This window comes from Pelobates fuscus, chromosome 7 (assembly GCF_036172605.1).
Source record: "Pelobates fuscus isolate aPelFus1 chromosome 7, aPelFus1.pri, whole genome shotgun sequence".
In the NCBI taxonomy this organism is placed as follows: Eukaryota; Metazoa; Chordata; class Amphibia; order Anura; family Pelobatidae; genus Pelobates; species Pelobates fuscus.
This window is the reverse complement of record NC_086323.1, coordinates 81,847,258-81,866,352: the sequence shown is the minus strand read 5'-3', so window position 1 is coordinate 81,866,352 and position 19,095 is coordinate 81,847,258. Positions and strand designations below refer to the sequence as shown.

Sequence of the window (19,095 nt, the reverse complement as noted above, 5' to 3'; positions counted from 1 at the left end):
TGAAACTCCCATGATGCTTAGCCAAAGAGCTCAAACTGAAAATTGCACCAGAAGGCCTTCAAAAAGCATTTCGTGCCTGGTGTTGTAACTCCGTGTGTAGCCCTCCATTCGTGAAAATTGATTAGTTTCATGTTCATGTAATTTTTATAGTTGTCTCAGTTTATTATAATTTTTTTACTTTTTGTTGACTGAATAAAGAGGATATTAGAAGAGAGAACAATTACGGGTTACGTAGAGATTCGTTTTACAGGCATTTAGATTTATTGGGCCCCCTCTCACTATTATTAAGTTGAAGGGGATAGGTAGGGGCTATTCATGGGGGTAACACGCTAAATTGTACTTATACCCTATCAAATGGTGACCAAGGGTAGGGTGAAGGGCAATTGGCATGTACTAAACTCTCATAACAATCATAATGCCCATCTGATGCTCATGTGTGGATGTGGGCAAGGGTGACTCTGGCATGTCTCCATGTATATATATTGTAGACCCAACCCACTGTGCCTGGGTGGGGGGCTGGTGTGAGAAATTGATATTATAGTCCTCACACACCACCATTGGTGGTGTGTGAGGCAGTCCAATGTACAGAGCATTGCAGTAGTCCAATCGGCTACTGATGATGGCGTTGACCACCGAGATTTGATCGGAGGGGGCAATGAATCTGAAAATAGACCTCAGAAGCTTCAGGTGGTAAAACTGAGATGTCCCCTCATGTGTAAGAGTCCCTCATGTCCCACCTGCTGGCCATGACATGTGACATGTCCATCCAATTATTAAAATTTAGCCCCCACCCAAATGCCCTTTGCTGGTGCCACATGGAGTACAAAGCCATTACACTCCAACATTAACTTACTGCTGCCATCCTCACGGAATGAGTCCCTTATCACTCATATTATTTGGTTTAATGTGTGTCCCTACTTGGAGCCTGTTGGGAGTGAGTTAGATTCTGGCTGTGTGTCCTGTGAGTTGTAGCTCAACAGACTTTTTGTGCAATGCATGGAAATTCTAATTAGAATTCTGTGCATCTTGTTAGCCAGCTCCAGTGCATTTCACAAATTCCTACATCTTTCCCCCAGCTTCATGCACAGTACTAGCTCTGCTAAAAGCATTCTGACAATAGCAGCCTTGATGTGACTTGGTCTTCCCTCTGATAACACACGCCCTTCACTCTAGGCAGGTGAGGTAAATGATACCTCCTCCCAACCAGAAATGGTATTGCCTCAAAACCATTCCTGTTCCAACGTCTACCGTACCATTACAGCAGCTCCTCATTCCTGTGTTTAAGAGGGCGGAGAGGAAGCAAGCCGGCAGGACTGCATCATTATCTCAGGTGTGTTATTATAATCTTAAAGAGAAACTCGCTGTAGATACCTTAAGGCATATTGCCAGCTGCAAAAGCAGCATGGTAAGTGCTTCTTTTAGATGAAAAGGTGGGTTTTATCCAGGGCTGTTTCTCATGTATATTACAGCACCTGGGTTGGGTCAGAATATCAAACAGAATCAATGGTTAGGTAGAAATTAAAAGGTAAAGTACATTTGGTTTATACATTGGAATATTTAGGTCAGAGTTGGGGAGTTTCTCGTCATCGTTGTAGTTTTGATCTAAATTCTGCCACTCACTAGATTAGTAAATAAATGCTTTGTTTTGGTGATTAAAACGTTGCACTGGTCACATTTTACTGTATTTTATGGAGATACCATAACATAAGATCTCCAGTGGAAAAAAAAGGCTTACAGTAAGAGGAAATATCTTGGCATAATGTGATAATGAAATGGATATAGAACTATTCTCATAAAAATAAAATGTTTGTCATCACTGTGTGTTTTATCTCTATTATCAGTCTGTATTTTTAACCCATTGCCAAAGGGTTATCAATTCTGACCTAATAAAGATATTCATCTTTAAAAAAAGAATAATCAAAAAATAAATAAATAAATATATATATATATATATATATATATATATATATATATATATTGTATGTGCCACAAAGAATAGATACTTCTATTGTTAATGACAAAGTAGAAATTACATAGTTTGACATTTAAGAGACAAGCACAATGCCACAACTGGAAAGAGAATTATAAAAAATGAATGGTTTGTGTGCCTTAACTGCCCAAAACCATTATAGCAAATTGCATTGTGCTACTATAAGTAGCACATAAAAATGCACATTTAAAATATATAAATATATTGCTTGCTCAAAATAGCCAGAATATAATATATATGTATATGTATATGTGTGTGTGTATTAGTATGTGTGTGTGTGTGTGCACAAATTAGTATGCATGTAGATTTGTTTTGCACTTACTAGTATCTCATTGTACAGCGCTACGGAATCTGATGGCGCTATATAAATAATAAAATAATAATAATAATATATCTTTTTATGTATATGTAGAACACTTCTAATATTCAATTTGAATGTCAATATGTCTGCTTTTTTTTTTTTATGTTATTGCTTATTTAACTTTATTTCTCCTATTCAGATTTTTGTTAGACCTAGAAGTGACTTATAATTTTAAACCGGTAAATAAGTATGTAATTGAAGTATTATTACACTTTTTACAAATTACTCCATGCATATTTATGACTTATATAGTCCTCTAATTGTATTGTTTGATTATACATTTATGGATGGACACTTTCCCCTTTCAACACCCTTTTCATTTTCTGTTTCCCTTTTGTTCTTTTGAAAATTTGTCAAATATCACTTGAAAATAATTTGTAAGATTCAATTTCCAAATCCATTCACAATCGTTTTGCTAGAATGCTGAATTTACTCAATACATTAAATTCCATTACTTAACGTTACAATTCGGAGGACTTTCCAGTAATCTTCAGGCTTACATTTGTGATACAAGTACATGGAAAAACTATTTGGAGAAATCTACCTGCAAAATTAAATGGACTTTAAAATTTGGGAATTTGAGTGAAATGCAAAGTGTAGTCCATACCAGACAAATTAGGAAAGATTGTTTTGTAATTTTCAATCTTTTAGTTTTAACAGCATACAAACATTTAAACATAAAAAAATAAGGCGATCATCTTAGTTGCACAAATGACAAAATCATAAATACAAAACATAAACAACCACATTAAATAACATCAACTATCTCGCAATTTTTTTTATTTTATTTGATCAGTTTCCCGCTTTATTTGGTGTAAAACATGCAGTTTATCATCTCTTAAAAAAAAAAAAAATATATATATATATATATATATATACCCCATTTTTATTTCTTTTGAAATTGTTTATTTTTTTGTTTTTTAAGATTATTACATATCAAATTCACAACATGTAACAAAATAGTAATATAACTATGGGACAAAGATGCATTTGAAAGATCTTAAAGGCTCCTTACTTTTATTTTTTTCATTTTTTTTTAAGAATAATCATTCACCGGGAGGAAAAAAAAAAAAAAAAAGCTGTCACTCTAACCCACTCTTACAATAATATTTAAATATTGAATAAGATGGAGGGGAAAATAAATATTAATTTTAATTTACTTGATGATCTTCTTTCTTCTGCCACTAAAATGTGAAACAATCCAATGCAGATTAATAAAATCACACAAAAACTCCTACAAATTTATCCTTCAGCTCCATTAACTCAGAAATCAACAATCCAAGTTTTCTGATGGGCAAATCTCGCTTCACGCAAGACTTGAACTTCGCTCTTTTTTCCATACTTGTCTGAAAAAATAAGCCCTTTAAGCATTAATATCAAAAACTAGTAGATGATCGTGGCTAATATTTACCACCACTTATTATTATTTATTTTGCAAACTGAACAAAAAGACAAATTGTTCAATTAATTGGGAATGCAACTCTGCCAGGCCACAATAAAAGGTTGTGTGTGTGTGTGTATATGTATGTATGTATATATATATGTGTGTGTGTGTGTGTGTGTGTATATGTGTGTGTATATATTTATCTACTATCTATATATAGATAACCTTGCACTCCTACTCACATAATGAATGACCCGGTGCTCGATTGCACTGATAAATAAATATATATAATTTTTTTTTCCATAGGATGTATTAAGAGCTTGCAGTTGCTAACTTTTTTCACTTTACATTAAGGGAAAACGGGTTTAAAGTTGCGTGAGATAGCGAGTGTTCGTAATATTTACTGTTCACCATGTAAACCTGGTGTGTTTCTCTTCTCCTGTTAATCTCTTTAAGAGAGGTAAAACGCTATGGCAGTTACTAATTACATGTCAATAACCGTGACATTTTGTAGCATGGAAATAGTCCCATGTTGATTACTTTAGGTTTCGACAAACACAAATTTCTACAAACACCGCAACAAACCCTTCGTAAAAAATCATTGTGTGTAACTATGTTCAATAAATTACCATTTGTCTTTTTTATCTGTGTGTCTATCTCTAGGTAAACATGGATGTTCCCCTCTTATTTCTTGCTTCCCTTTCGGCATGCTTTGTGTTTGTATTTGGTTATCCGAATGGACAAATATCTGACTCCTGTTATACAATGCTTCCAGTACATGGCAACAACGTTCCACAGACCAGTGCAGCTCCTTACTATATCTCTGTGTCTAAAAATACATTTAATCCTGGAGATGTAATTACAGGTATATATAAACTATACATAAATGATTATCCCTAACTACCTTTAGATCTGATTATCTATATATTGTACCATTTGTTGAAGCTGTTGACCTGTGAAAAATATTAACAGGTATTCCCCAAAAGGGCTTTTTACATTTATATAACCAACAGGACGTAGAAAGAATAGAACAAATAGAGAATACAACCCTGTAATGCACAAAATGAGTGCATTTTCACTTGTGATAAATATAAAACATATAAATATGTAAAACTTTCACAAAACATACCTATACCTTTTGGTAATTTATAGTTTTTTCATAATTGGTGATTAGATAGGTAGTTCATGATCGCCAGCAATAATTTCAAATTAGGTTATGAGCCATTAAAATATATCTGGGAAGGTTTTGATACCGGTCGGTGCCTTTTTCCAGCTATAGTATTTTCACAATCTGCTTTCATAAAACTTTTTACACCCAAAAAGAACACAATTCTTTGATTTGTGTGCCTAATACCAGGCTGTTGTCTTCTTGCAACGAGCAAAGTTTAGCTTTGAGGGACCAGTGTTAGGTACTATTATTAGCCAGGGAATGTAGTAAAATCAATAAGATGATTACTTGTGTATAGTAGGCTGTTATGGAACTGTGTCAATGACAAAATGTGTGCATTTCAAGACACTCAATCAAGGTGGCCATCCCAACTTTTTAAAAAAGGAAAAAAAAATATTATGGGATAGTGGTCACAAATTGAGATGGTCCAACTAGATTTAGTATAGTTGCGATATATTGAAAGTTGCATGTGAGAACTGTCTTGTTTATCCATCTCTACCAACCTATAGTGCATGGGTAGACAACCTTCAGCAGTCCAAATGTTGTGGACGTCATCAGCCAAAATGTTCTTATAGCCAAATTACTGGTAAAGCATCTGGTGAAATGTAGTCCTCGGCATCTGGAGTGTTGAAGGTTACCTACCACTGCTATATTTGGTAATGGATATGTTTACAAAAAGTTAGGTCAGATGGTTGTGTTAAGGTTTATGATAAGAGTGTATTTATGGGGACATTTTTAGGGGAATATGTTAATAAATATTCTGGTTACGCATACTGTTTTTATAGGTTGGGAAATAATTTTAATGCTTAAAGCTTTTACACTGGGAAACACAAAGAGTAATATGTTTTCCTCTGCGTCAAAGCAGGAGTTAACTTGGATTGTCGTGATTTAATCCCAGATAAACTATACTTGTGCACAGAGATTATAGAAAGCAACCTCTTGGAAGGTAACAGCTGGAATCTGTTTTACAGTATGTGGCTAATTGGTAAGAGACATCACCCAAGAGAGTGTTCAAAGCACAAATCCACATATATTTTTTACTAAGCTCAACCTTTTTGCATCTGAGTTTTCAATATGTGGCATGGAGAAAATGTCACCATAGCCAGAGTTCCATTTTTACAATTCCACTGCAGTAACTGCCATCTTATTTGACATCTTCATTATGTTGTGGAATGTTCAACAAGATATATTGTAAAATGTATGCCTACTTTTTCTACACTATTAAAAGCTAACTGATTGAAATGTTGAAACATTTTGAAATCTTCTACCATAAATAATTTGCGCCCTGTATAATTAGTTTAGTCTATTCATCTATTGTGTATATTGCAGAAATATTATGCTTTTTGGCAAATTGTTCTTTCTTCTAGTTTCAATCCAGTCCAATAGTTCTGGCACTTCATTCAAAGGATTCATCGTAGAGGCCCGAACATTGGGAAGTGACAGAATCGTGGGGTCATTTACCTTGACAAATGCACTTAGTCGTACACTGACTTGTGGCACAGCAGTGAGTGTTTTGTTTTTTCTGTTCTTAATATTTCCTCAAATCAATTCATTGCAAGTTTTTTTTTTTTGGAGGGGGAGATGGGTGTAGATATAATATCTTTGCAAAGAGTCAAAGTAGTAAGTTAATATAACAGACATTTATTTTCATATAGTTACATAGATATAGATGACAGATTATAACTGCTGCTTCTGAACTCCTCATCAAGCCTTTGACTGCAAAAAAATAATAGTATAGCTTAACCTTTAGTTACAAGGGCTAAGCAATAATATACAATAAAAGTAACATGCAGAGCTTTACAAACCCACGTCTGGGACTACAACTTCAAAATTGAGACTTAACAATGTCTGTGAATGGTCTTACACAAGTTTGCCCTCACGGATGTGCGAATGGAGATAGACAAATCTTCTAGGTCAAGAGACCAGTTCAAGATCTAACCATGTGTCTATATAGAACCTTGTAGAAAGTGTTTTCAGTTGTGTGTTTTGTTTTTTTGCCAGATAGTCCTTAAGGTTGTGTAGAAGTTGATTGTAGCAAAAATACTCATCTACAGATATTAAAAGAATAGGTTTGTTTCATACTTCGTCATCTGATTCGAAGTTGAAACCCTTCAATCTCCGCCAAAATAAGTCAATGGATGATTTTGCATTTCTAAATGTATTGTATCTCAGTTGAGGGTGCATATAGGTGCAGGGGATGGAAAGCTTATTATTGTATCTAACAGACTTTCATAAAACGTAAGGTCAGCTGGGTTGGGTCATTATTTTACAACATATTCTGCATATGTGTCATTGGAGCCAGAGCTCACTTAATCCGTTCACAACTAGGAACATTGGATTCAAAATGAGGTTTGCATAAAAATTTGGTCCACTTTACAATAGAGAAACCAATAGGAAGAAAGTAACAAGCTCCAAGATAAATCTCAATTTGTGTAGTAAGGATTCAGACAAACATTATTTACCTCCCTGCCAGATGATGTCACAGATTTGACATTTTAAAGTGTCAGTTTTCTTCTTCTTCTTCTTCTTCTTCTTCTTCTTCTTCTTCTTCTTCTTCTTCTTCTTCTTCTTCTTCTTCTTCTTCTTCTTCTTCTTCTTCTTTATTTTTTTAAATTTTTTTATTGTGTTAGGAATATAGATAGAAATATTATAAACTAAATAGAGTAGTTTAAAGGGAAACTTTGGTCACCAAAATCACCACTGTGGTGGGCCGCCTAGCACCCCGACTGGGTACCTCTGCCAATCGTGCTTCCTAGTGCTCACCGAGTACTATAAGCACCACACCTTAACCACTGTAGCCCCCTTAGCTGCCGCAGCTTGGCTGAGGTCTCGCTGTCCCTTCCCACCATGGACCAACACCTAGATCCAGCTCCCAGTGGGAAGACCTCTCCTCCAAGAGAGTATAGCAAGTATAGTAATCCAAAGAGCAGTATAGCAACCCCCCACACATGAGCCAAGGCTTAATCTGGGAAGTAGTCTTTTTAATAGAAGCACAGTCACAGAATTTATACAAGTCACAAACTCCTCCCCTGTGCCTGGGAGATAATTGAGTCAGGAACTGTACTAACTCAATTATCTCCAGGTACAGAAAAACATAAAATTTTGGAACACCCCCAAAACACATGAAAACCCCACAAAAGTTACATCTCCTGATAGTCCTGATCTGGGTGACCAACATATCCAAAAATCACCCATATCAGTTCAGGGGTTATGGATTTCCATGGAAGTCATAATTTGATTGAATATGCACATGGTCCTATGCCCAAAACAGTTCCATGAAATCAGTGCTAACGGTCGGTCAAGTTCGGTATTTTAAAAACTAACAAACTACCAAACATAGTCAATAGTCATACCATGGAGCTTGTTCCCCTCATCCAGACGAACGATTCCACCGAGCAGTGCCCACCTAGGTGGTGTAGGATTCGAACGCAGGCGATAATGGAAGTTCAGCGGTGTTTTGGAGTTTCCATGTCTGATTTGAGTTCCATGAACTCAACGACCAAACACCGCTGCCTGCGTTCACAGGAAGTATGCGTTCAAAGAAAGTTGGCCGCCACCTTGCAGTCATTAATACAAGCTGCAGCCACCCAGACAAACAATTACAACACTGCGGTTAGAATCGTTGAGAGGTGATGATAGGACTTAACAAGCTCCTGGGTTATCCTTGGTTTGTGCGCCTGTTCGGTTCCCGAACAGCATAGGAAAATGTCACAAGCACAGTCTTTTAACAGGCTTTGTGCAGAGTCCATAGTCTTTTGGCAGGAGGCTATACAGCAGGCCCCTCCAGGAATACGTGGCAGGGGCATCTTTGCCACACATCTTCCCCCAAGGGAAGACTAACCAGGTACCTGACCTGTTGCCGGTCGGTACCTGAGTTAATCGGGAAGCCCACCCAAAGACAACTAATGACCTGGTAGCCTCCTGTGCCATGCTTTCCCGGGTAGGTCCACTTTGCCTTAGTTGTAATGGAAGTCATCCCTGATGTCTCCAGGTACGAGGCACTGCCACTGGGGAGGGAGACCGAATGTCTTTACTCCCAAAGATGCCTGCTAGAAAGCGGGACCAGTTGTCTCCACTTCCAGTGATGCTAGTTGCTGTTGGGGAGAGGGACCGGTTGTCTCCTCTCCCTGCAGGATACACTGCTGCTGGGGAGAGAGACCGGCTGTCTCTACTCCCTGTAGATCCAGCTGTAGTTGGGTAGGGGGACCAGTTGTCTCCACTTCCAGTGATGCTAGTTGCTGTTGGAGAGAGAGACCGGTTGTCTCCTCTCCCTGCAGGATACACTGCTGCTGGGAAGAGAGACCGGCTGTCTCTACTCCCCGTAGCTCCAGCTGTCGTTGGGGAGAGGGACCAGTTGTCTCCTCTCCCTGCAGGATACACTGCAGCTGGGGAGAGAGAACAGTTGTCCCCTCTCCCTGTAAGGTGTGCTGCCGCTGAGGAGTAGGTCCGACTGTCCCCACTTCCGGGTGGTCCATAGTTCATGCGCCTTTTCAGTTCCTGAACGGCATAGGAAAATGGCATGAACACAGGCTTTTTGCAGGACCCATAGACTTTGGGCAGGAGGCTAGCCAGCAGGCCCCTCCAGGAACACATGGCAGAGGCATCTTTGCCACACCACATCTTAATGTAGTGGTTTTGGTGCATAAACTTGCTATCCCTTTACTCAGACAATGTAAAACACTGGCACAGCAGTGTGGTGACAATGAGGTGAATATTTAACATATACCACAAATATGTCCAGCCAATAGGATTGGGGGCATTCTCTGCATCAAGCATAAGAAAAAATGCACACAGGAAGACCTCTGATTGCAAAAGTAAAGAGTTGGTCTATTGTGGGATTGGGGAGGTCCACAGCAGTCTACATCACATTGACAGACATTTAGAATATAATTTGGCATCAAGAAGATTGGACAGTATGAGAAGAAATAAAATTGTTAAATTTTGATGGGACAGTGTTCGCTATGGGTTATGGTTTGTGTTTCTGTGGGTGTCTTTTTTTTTCTTTTTTTTTTCTTTAGCAGTGTTTAGTTTTAAATGTACTATGTCTACACCAAGACAGAATATACAGAATATACCATGGACATCAATTTAGTCCCCTTTGTGCTTGTGTTCTTGCATGGGCTCAATTAGAAATGCAGATGGATAGGTTCCTTCTATATTTTAGTGAGCTAAACCTTGTTTGAGACCTCAGCCGGGATTAACTTTTAGGTGAGCTGAATGTGTTTGTTCATTCTCTGTTTTCTTACATTCTGTCTACGCTTATTGTTGTTACATCTTTTTGTACAATTTTACAAGACCTTGGGGATACTTTTACCAAGGCTTCATTCTTTTTATCCCATTTCCATGGCACAGGAACACACACACTCTGTTGGGAATAGCTTTTATCTATAAGCTTTCACCAATGAGGCTTCTTATTTATAAAAACTAGACATGTGCAATTAGTTTTGTTCCGAATGTAAATTCATATGCTTCCGAATGTCTGAACTGCCAAATTTCAGAAGTGCTGTGGCGAATTTCGGAAGTGCTTCTGATTTCTCAAAAGTGTCAAAACTAGACAGGGAGGGAAAATGATGTGAATGATGACAGGAATCTAGACCAATAAGCTAATTTCTGGTACTGCGAGCTCTATAGATGTGTAAGTGGTTGTGGAATTGCCCATGCTTTATGTAACTCTCTAGATTCTTAAGAATGAACGGCAATGTATCTGATTTCTACTATAACCAAGAGCTGCCTAAAAGTTAGCTAAGGTGTGCTAGTTTTATTTATTTCCATTTACATGCTTTGCCATGCACTGCTGGGCAAAGTATGCCAATTGGTTAACTCCTCCAGTGCTGCATTTACACTGGTAGATAATATGTAATCCATACATATTACGTATTACACTTACCCTAACTCTACCCCTAACCCTAGATGTGTAAGTGGTTGTGGAGGTCAGGGGTAGGGTTAGGGTTGCAGAGCCCTACATATGTGTAAGTGGTTGTGTTGGCAAGAGAGGGATGCTTATCTAGTCTGACATTCCAAATCATTTGAAAAAATGTAGTGCACTTGGTTGAAGATGGATAGTTGAAACACCTATCCACAAATTATTAACTCAATGACGTTGTTGGTATTTTAGAGTCCATTGTAAGGTTTTTAACTTTTCATACCTAGCTTGAATGGGCTGGACAATGTGTTATTTGAAATATGTTACTTTGCAACTGACATTATATATATATATATATATATATATATATATATATATATATATATATATATAGTCAATTCAAAATGTGACCTTTTGTGCATACACCCAACTCATGCCCTACATGAACTTTATCAAGTACACAGAAACCTGACAAAAACAGCCAATCACTAGTCGGAGAGCATTAATGGCATTTTAGTTACTGAAAAGATTGCACCATCTTACTGAGAGTTTATAAAAATGTTATCTTAGACATATATTTGTGTTTCTTTGAGCATAGTGTAGACTTCATGCAACGATTGTTTTGATTATCTCAACAGATGTTAACCTGTTCCAATATTTTTCCAATGTAGAACTCAGCAGTCAGTCACTCAGACAGCAGTTTGAAGACATCAATCACCACAAACTGGACAGCAGAAACTGGACTAGGGCCAATACGCTTCAGGTATTTGATGGTGAAGGTTTGTTCTTTTTTGGCCTCGTCATAAGACTCTGGCTGATCGCAGGATGGCAATAGCTAACCCTGGAGCTAAGCTCTTGATGTTTCATTTGTGTTCCCACAATGCTTTGCATACTACAGTTGTCTAAAATAACTGGAGTGCCAAGGTTTGCATCTGTTGATGCACAATATGATGACTGACAATAATTAACTGATGGGGAAAAAAGCGAAAACCAAATGTGCCCTAAAATATGATAAAATACTTTATTAAAAAAGTCAGCATTCAAGGGCCATTCTATGCAACATAAACTGTTTTATAAAATGATCTCAACTGCATTCCTGAAATAGTGGAAAAGAGGTGTGTTTAATTAGGTGGCCAGGCAATGAAGTTGCTGGACAACCCATTTGTTTTTGGTGATCAATTTCATACAATATTCTAACACAGGGGTAGGCAACCTACGGCACTAGTGCCATGCACGGCACTCAAGGTGTCTTTGCACGGCACTCAAGGCTGCTAGAGCCAAACAGGCTCTGGCCTATCAGGAGTCCCAGTAAAACTTCAGATATCTGCTAATACGAAGAGGTTGTGAAGGACAATCCTCAATTTAAGCATTGCAGCACATGGAGATCACTTCCTCCCAGCACTTGTGAATGGGAATCCACATGTAGTAAAGCAGCCCGTAGCTGCTGTTGCAGCTCCTGTCCTTGACCTGTACCTGGCCAGCCTGGACCACACTGGAACCCAGGGAGGCCACCCACACTGCTAGATATACACAGAAATGCACAATAACCCTCCCCTCATACAAATAATACAAACAGCCCACACACAAACATACACACAATCCGCACAAACGCAACCTGCTAACAATCCACATACATGCACACAACCCCACATGCAGCCTCTCACATGCAATACCCCAAACAGCCCCCACACACTACTAAACACACAATGTGACATATGCATCCACACACAATTCCACAAGCAGCCCCCATACACAGCCCACATTCATATGTATCATACACGATACCATAAACTACTAATGAACATATACAATATAATAGCTCATATACGCACAAATACAACGATCCAAAGCAATTACAGTAAAAATAACACAAGCAGAATATGGCAGCATACACACCTTAATTAAAAAAAAAAAAAATAGGACTGGCACGCTACGGGACATTACAATCCTATATCGGCACAGTGCTGCTAAAAGGTTGCCTACCCCTGTTCTAACATCTTATACAAGACCATTTATGCATCAGATGTATAAATTGCTGTGCAATGTTGTAAACTAGATTCAGAAATTGTATGACTTGGTCACATGGTTGCACGAAATTATTTAAACACGTTCTTCTCTGAAACTGATTGTTTGACAATGTGAAATTTGCCACACATTTCCACAAAATCTTTTGTACCATGGTTATTTAAAACAAGTTACTATGAAATGGCAAGATGGCCGATGTGAGCCAATGACATTTAAGATGTTCTCCAATTGCATAAGTGTGCATTTATTTCCCTGTTGCAAGGTCTCTAAGGTCTGTGAGCTTCTGTATATGAAATATGGACGTCATATGTCAAATGAAAAATCAAAACTGCTAAACAAAAAACTAATTAAAATCAGTGTGTTGATAAATATCTATGGTGTGCTCCGCTGTATACAATATTCTCAATGTCTGGTGGTCATATTGATTTATATGATCAATGTCACAATATTTTGCATATTATTTAAGCACTTGCTATGGCATGCTCTTTTGCTTGATCACCTCTTAAAGACAAGTAGTTTTATGATATGGCAGCCATTTTGAAATTTTGAAAACTGTGAGATCAGCTCAATCGGGGCTGTGATATGGAAGGCAGCCAGAAGGCCTGCAGGATTGTGGGCTGGAGCATCTTAGGCCTCATGCTCCTCTGTGGGACTATGTATTACCAGTAAAGGAAGTTGGCTGACCACAACATGGGGCATGAGAGTACTTTTTATGGGACTACGCACCAATCTTGGAGAACGTTCTCTTTCCACTACTTTCCCTATTTATATATGGCTCCCAGTGGTTTTCCTTTCTTTCTTGATCTGCATGAATTGTATTCCTTAATTTCAAAGTCACTTCCAGTGACTCACCCCCCTGTAAATGTTGCAAAAAATATTTTACTGGGGTATGGAGAGAAAGGAAGCGTCACTTCTCTGGAAGTGACTGTTCTGCTTTAAACAAGAGGGCAGCAAGGCTCCGACTGTATTCCTATATATAAGAATATTGCATCAGCCCAGTGAATAGTATCACACCTTATTGTTTACTTTCTCATTATATATATATATATATTTTTTTTATCTCCCAAGATACTGCAATGTGGACAAAGGTACATTTCATCAGTCTAATAAAAAATAAATCAATCAAACATGAAACATAGCTTTTTTTTTATTTTATTCTTTTATAAATTCTGTTAGTTGATTAGTGTGGTTATTCAGAGGGAGAGACGGGTCTGACTCTCATAGACATATGTACATAAGAGATAACCCACTGGCCTTTTTATAAATACCTTATCACTTGGGTCATTACTACAATAATTACTTGTTGATTCCTTACTATTAATAATTAATTTATGTTTTGAGTAGGATTGTACTGACATGTATCGCTAATTATAAGAAAAAAGGGACACCGTAGTCACCAGAAACACTACAGCTTATTCTAGCTGTTCTTGTGTCTATAACCTGTCTCTGCGGGCTTTTTTTAATGTAAATACTGCCTTTGCAGAGAAGCTCTGCGTAAAGGTGCTGAACATTCCCCGTAGAGATGCCTTGATTCAATGCATCTCTATGGGGAGTTGCTGAATGGCGCAGTGTGGTGTCTTGCCATGCATGTGCAATGGCCTCCCATTGCTTTTCTATGAGAAAGCATTGAATTGGTTGAGATTATCAAGATTGGTGATCTCCACAATGGAGGTGGAGCATGGAGGCGGAGCAAGTAGAGACCGACACGGCGTGGGATTTAACACCTTTTTACTACACAGAGGGTGGGCCAGGCACCTAAATAGTTATTTTAACACTCTATTGTCAAGTATACATGCCTGTGTTCCTGACACTACAAGTTTCCTTTAACCTCACTATTCCATAATACAACAAACCTTTGATAATACCTCAGATGATGTCGATATAGATTGTCTAGAATTCCTTCTGTTGCTCCATATAAAAATACTAACATATGCATACACTAAATTACCTTTTCATATTAACTCCTCTAAATGCTCATAGCCTTCCATCTATTATTGCCATCAAAAATCTATATTACATTTAAATTGCCTTATTGCTACTGTTGTGCGTTTTTTCTATATTTACTTAATATTGCCATTTCCTGTTACCCATCTTATTCTGTAAAACCATTTTCCTATAAATGTTCCTTGTTAACCTAGTTTGTATTCCTGACACTATGGTGTCAGGAATACAAATGTATATTCCTGACACTATAGCTGTAAAAGCAAAGTTTAGGTGTCTGGACCCCTGTTCGAAAGGTAAAAGGTTACCTTGGCTGAGATCTTCAGTTTTGAGGATTTCAACCAATCCAATGCTTTTGAACAGGAAAGCATTGGGAGGCTATAGAGCATGCTCTGTTATACTCAGTGCTGCGCCAATCTGTATCTCCTCATAGAGATGCATAGGTTGATAGGGGCCTTACTTAAACAAGCTTACAATCTACAGATTAAAGGGACAAAACAACTTTAGCTTAATGAAGCAGTTGTTGTGTACAGATCATGTCCCTGCAGTCTCACTGCTCAATTCTCTACCATTTAGGAAAAATTTAGGATTTAGTTAAATCACTTTGTTTATACAGCCCTAGTCACACCTCCCAGCATGTGACTTGCATAGCCTTCCTAAACGCTTCCTGTAAGGAGTCATCAAATGTTTACCCTTACTTTATTGCAAATTTTGTTTAATTTAGAATTTTATATTTCCTTCTCTGTTAATAACTTGCTAGACCCTGAAGGAGCCTCCTGCCTGTGATGTAAGTTCTATTTACAGAGCAGGAGATAAAAACTTTTAAGTAAGTAACATCTGATTGAAAATGAAACCATTATTTTTCATGCAGGCTGTGCCAGTCACAGCCACGGTAGGTGTGGCTAGGTGCATATATTTAACTCCTAAATCACAGAGCAGTGAAATTTCAAAAGGTATGACCTAAACACAAAAACTGTTTCATTAAGCTAAAGTTGTTTTGGTGACTATAGTGTCCATTTAATAAAGTGTATGCACTACCTGTTCACGTCAGCGTCTAGGTTTATCCCTGTTTATTGCATTAGTTTAATTTTTTTTAAATTTAATAAATTACATATGACGCTCTCGACTGTTGAATTCAACATCACGTCAACCTTTTAGGTTTTCTTTTTCTTGGTAAATTAAGAGTTGCTTTGACAATACGATTGCACATTTTTCACACTGACTTCAATTCAATGGCTATGAATAAGAGTATTTCTTATAAAAGAATCCAGGCCTTAGATGTCTAGAATTAAACTTGTTAACAGTACAGTAACCGTAAACGGTAGTTTATAAAAAGTGATTTCTGTCTTTCAGAGCTACTGTCCTGAACGACTATACTAGTTTCTGGTATGGAGTGCAGAGTGAAATTCTTACAGCAGTAAGTTTCTGTTTGTTCTAATTGTATGGATTGCATATTTACTTATATTATATTATATTAATACTCTTCACTAATCCCAAATGTTAACAAGTCTTTCTAATTTTGAAAATATAAGAGGGTGCCAGTGCAAGTGACAATGGTGCCCTAAGAACTCCTCTTATTAGGGACTGTGCACATATAACATTTTAATATCAGATTGCAAGGTTTCATTTTATGTGGCAATAGACCACAGTTATTGGCTACACAGTATTCTTTAAATGGAAATGGGAACCGACAACTACATGATGAACACACATAGGGCAATGTACGAAATAAAACACCTTCTATTTTAAGGCACATTAGCAATGAGGTACATTTAAGGCTAAATTTCCTTCTATGTTTGTGAGTGGAATATAATACATTATCATATATCCATGCTGTGATGGTTTTACACTATGTATTGTTAATATCTTACTTTTAGATTGAATCAGCTGTACCCCATTTATATCATATATATGGATGAGAGGAGTATTTGTTCTAACACATTTCTTTAGCTTAAATCTATGGAATGTTTCCCTCCTTAAGATCAAATAAAATCCTCTTCCAAACTTGCTGGCGATGCTGCTAACACATAGATACCCTGAGCCATATTTTGTGACAATGCCCAGAACTAACCGCCTTCTGGCAAAAGATTACACTGCCAGTAGAAAAGAGCATAGGGAAGCCCCTACCACTCCAACCGGAGAGCTACCTACTCCATATCCTACCCAAAACACTCTCAAAATATGTAGCGGCACTGACCATTCACATCACACTTGCAGCAAAAATCTGCATAGCTTCCATGTGAAAATTGAACAAAAAACACAAGATAGCACTAGTTATCAAAAATGTGAACCACTCACAGCAATACGAAAAAAATCTCACAAAGAATAGCTGGTTTCCCAGAGAGGTATGAACACATCTGGTCCAACTGGACAGAGAAAGTTGGGATGCTGCCCAAAACGCCTCCTAGTTGTCAAGCCACACCTGTACCCTTTGCCAGGCCTCATGAGCACCCACCTCCTTGACCCAATCACGAACGGGACAGCGGACATGGGCATTGAGCCTGCAAGATGTATTAATGTAAACTGTTATGGTAGAGCAAGTTTCTCATTCCCCCCATTAATCCCCAAGTTTTTTTAAGTTAAACTTAGCACAACTCTGTAATAGATGTTACTGTTACCTATGTGTACTCACCATGACAAGTAAGAAAATCCTGTAAGGTTGCGAATATCCCTTATGATTTTAACATGATCTATAGCCTTGTAAGTTCCTATTTGTTGCTACTGTGAAAAGCGACCAACAGGTCCGAGATAACATTAAAGGGACACTTCTGCCCATTGAAGGGGTCTGGGTGCCAACTCCCATCACACTTAATCCTGCAAGTGTAATTATTGCAGCCTCTAGTGGCTATCAGACAGCCACTAGAGGGACTTCCTTGTTCTTAGAACATAAAAAGTGTTTTAAACGACACTGGATGTCCTCATGCTATGCAGGGCATCCAGGGTCATCGGAATCTCCATAGGAAATAATTGAATAATGCTTTCCTATGGGGAGGTCTAATGCGCACGCGGCCATTGTCGCGCATGCGCATCAGGTCTCCCCCGCCGGCTTGATCACATGGTATATCATGCCTGTAAAATACTGTTATGGTCGCCAGACTGATATCACATATTGGACAATACAGAATTGTCCAAAATTTAAGAAGGGCATCTATAAGTGGATTTATGAAAGCTAGGTGGGGCTGTCAGTATGATAATGATAGTGTTACTAAGTGTGCTTTACTTACTAAAATATATCCCCTGGAGCCCAACTAAATGATTTTCTAAATTGCCCAACATATATGTAAACACATGTAAAAAAGACATAGTTAATCTGGATACGTTGTGTCACACAAGAATGTTGGGGGTCATGTGACTTCCCAAAATTGTTCCGTATTCTGCTATGCACAGAAAGTCAGCACACTGGTCCAGGGACATTGGAAGAGATATTCACAGCGAGCTGTATAGGCAGTAAGCACAGAATGTTTCTGCTTGCGGAGTATACATAACTGTACCTTTGTGGAATATGCTGACTTAAAATGCAGACACCAGCACCTTGTGAAACATCAGAAGATAGGAATGTGTGTGTGTGTGTGTGTATGTATATGTGTGTATATATATATTTGAGTAGCAACAGTATTTTGCATGTTCCTTTACAAAGTATAGATTTTTATTTTTATAAATATATATATTATATTATATTATATTTGCTGTTCTGAAAAATCTATACTTTGTAAAGGAACATGCAAAATACTGTCGCTACTCAAATAATTGGCAAATCAAGTGTATATACCTCTACTTTGTGACTCTACCTTCTCTTCTGATTAGACCAGACTGTAACCAAGAATAATAATTTTACACATATTTAGTACTGTGCTTAATTAGGGTCTTTGGAAAAAAAATTCTAACCTATTAATAGCCCAAAATATGCTTTAGTAACATATTCGCTTTATCTAAAATCTTGCTTTGTTCTGTTAGTTGCAGATTTCTAATGACACCTGTGGTACAGATAAATTCTGCCTCAGTAATCCAGCAAGCTGCAGCCCTTCTGACTCCAACTGTTTGTTCATGTCATCAGTTGCCTACAATGGTGGTTACGTGTTTGAAATGAGTGGTCAAAGCGCCGGCTATCTAGCAATTGGATTTTCTGATGATACATCGATGGTGAGATACCCTACTTAAGACATGTTATGATGAATTATGAGTCTGAATGCATTGTGTATTTTGACAAACAATAAAACATGATAGAACTAGTAAACTATAAGGGATTGATAAGGAAAAGGTAAAACACAATACCTTCTTGCAATTGTGCACTTAAAAAAATAAAATAAAAAAAATTGCATATGCTGAATAACATTTGCATATGCTAAAATATATAGTATAGACA

At 37.7% G+C, this 19,095-nt stretch overlaps 1 protein-coding gene across 1 annotated transcript in view; it reads left to right on the top strand.

Moving 5' to 3' along the window:
• The first annotated feature begins 1,188 nt into the window (after positions 1-1,188).
• The window catches only part of LOC134567961 (putative ferric-chelate reductase 1), a 69,634-nt gene continuing 51,727 nt past the window's right edge, over positions 1,189-19,095 (top strand). The window contains exons 1-6 of the mRNA XM_063426139.1: positions 1,189-1,330; positions 4,399-4,600; positions 6,271-6,407; positions 11,438-11,529; positions 16,086-16,149; positions 18,687-18,872. Coding sequence (XP_063282209.1) covers positions 4,405-4,600; positions 6,271-6,407; positions 11,438-11,529; positions 16,086-16,149; positions 18,687-18,872 — 675 coding nt within the window. The 5' untranslated portion in view covers positions 1,189-1,330; positions 4,399-4,404. The remainder of the gene's footprint in view (positions 1,331-4,398; positions 4,601-6,270; positions 6,408-11,437; positions 11,530-16,085; positions 16,150-18,686; positions 18,873-19,095) is intronic.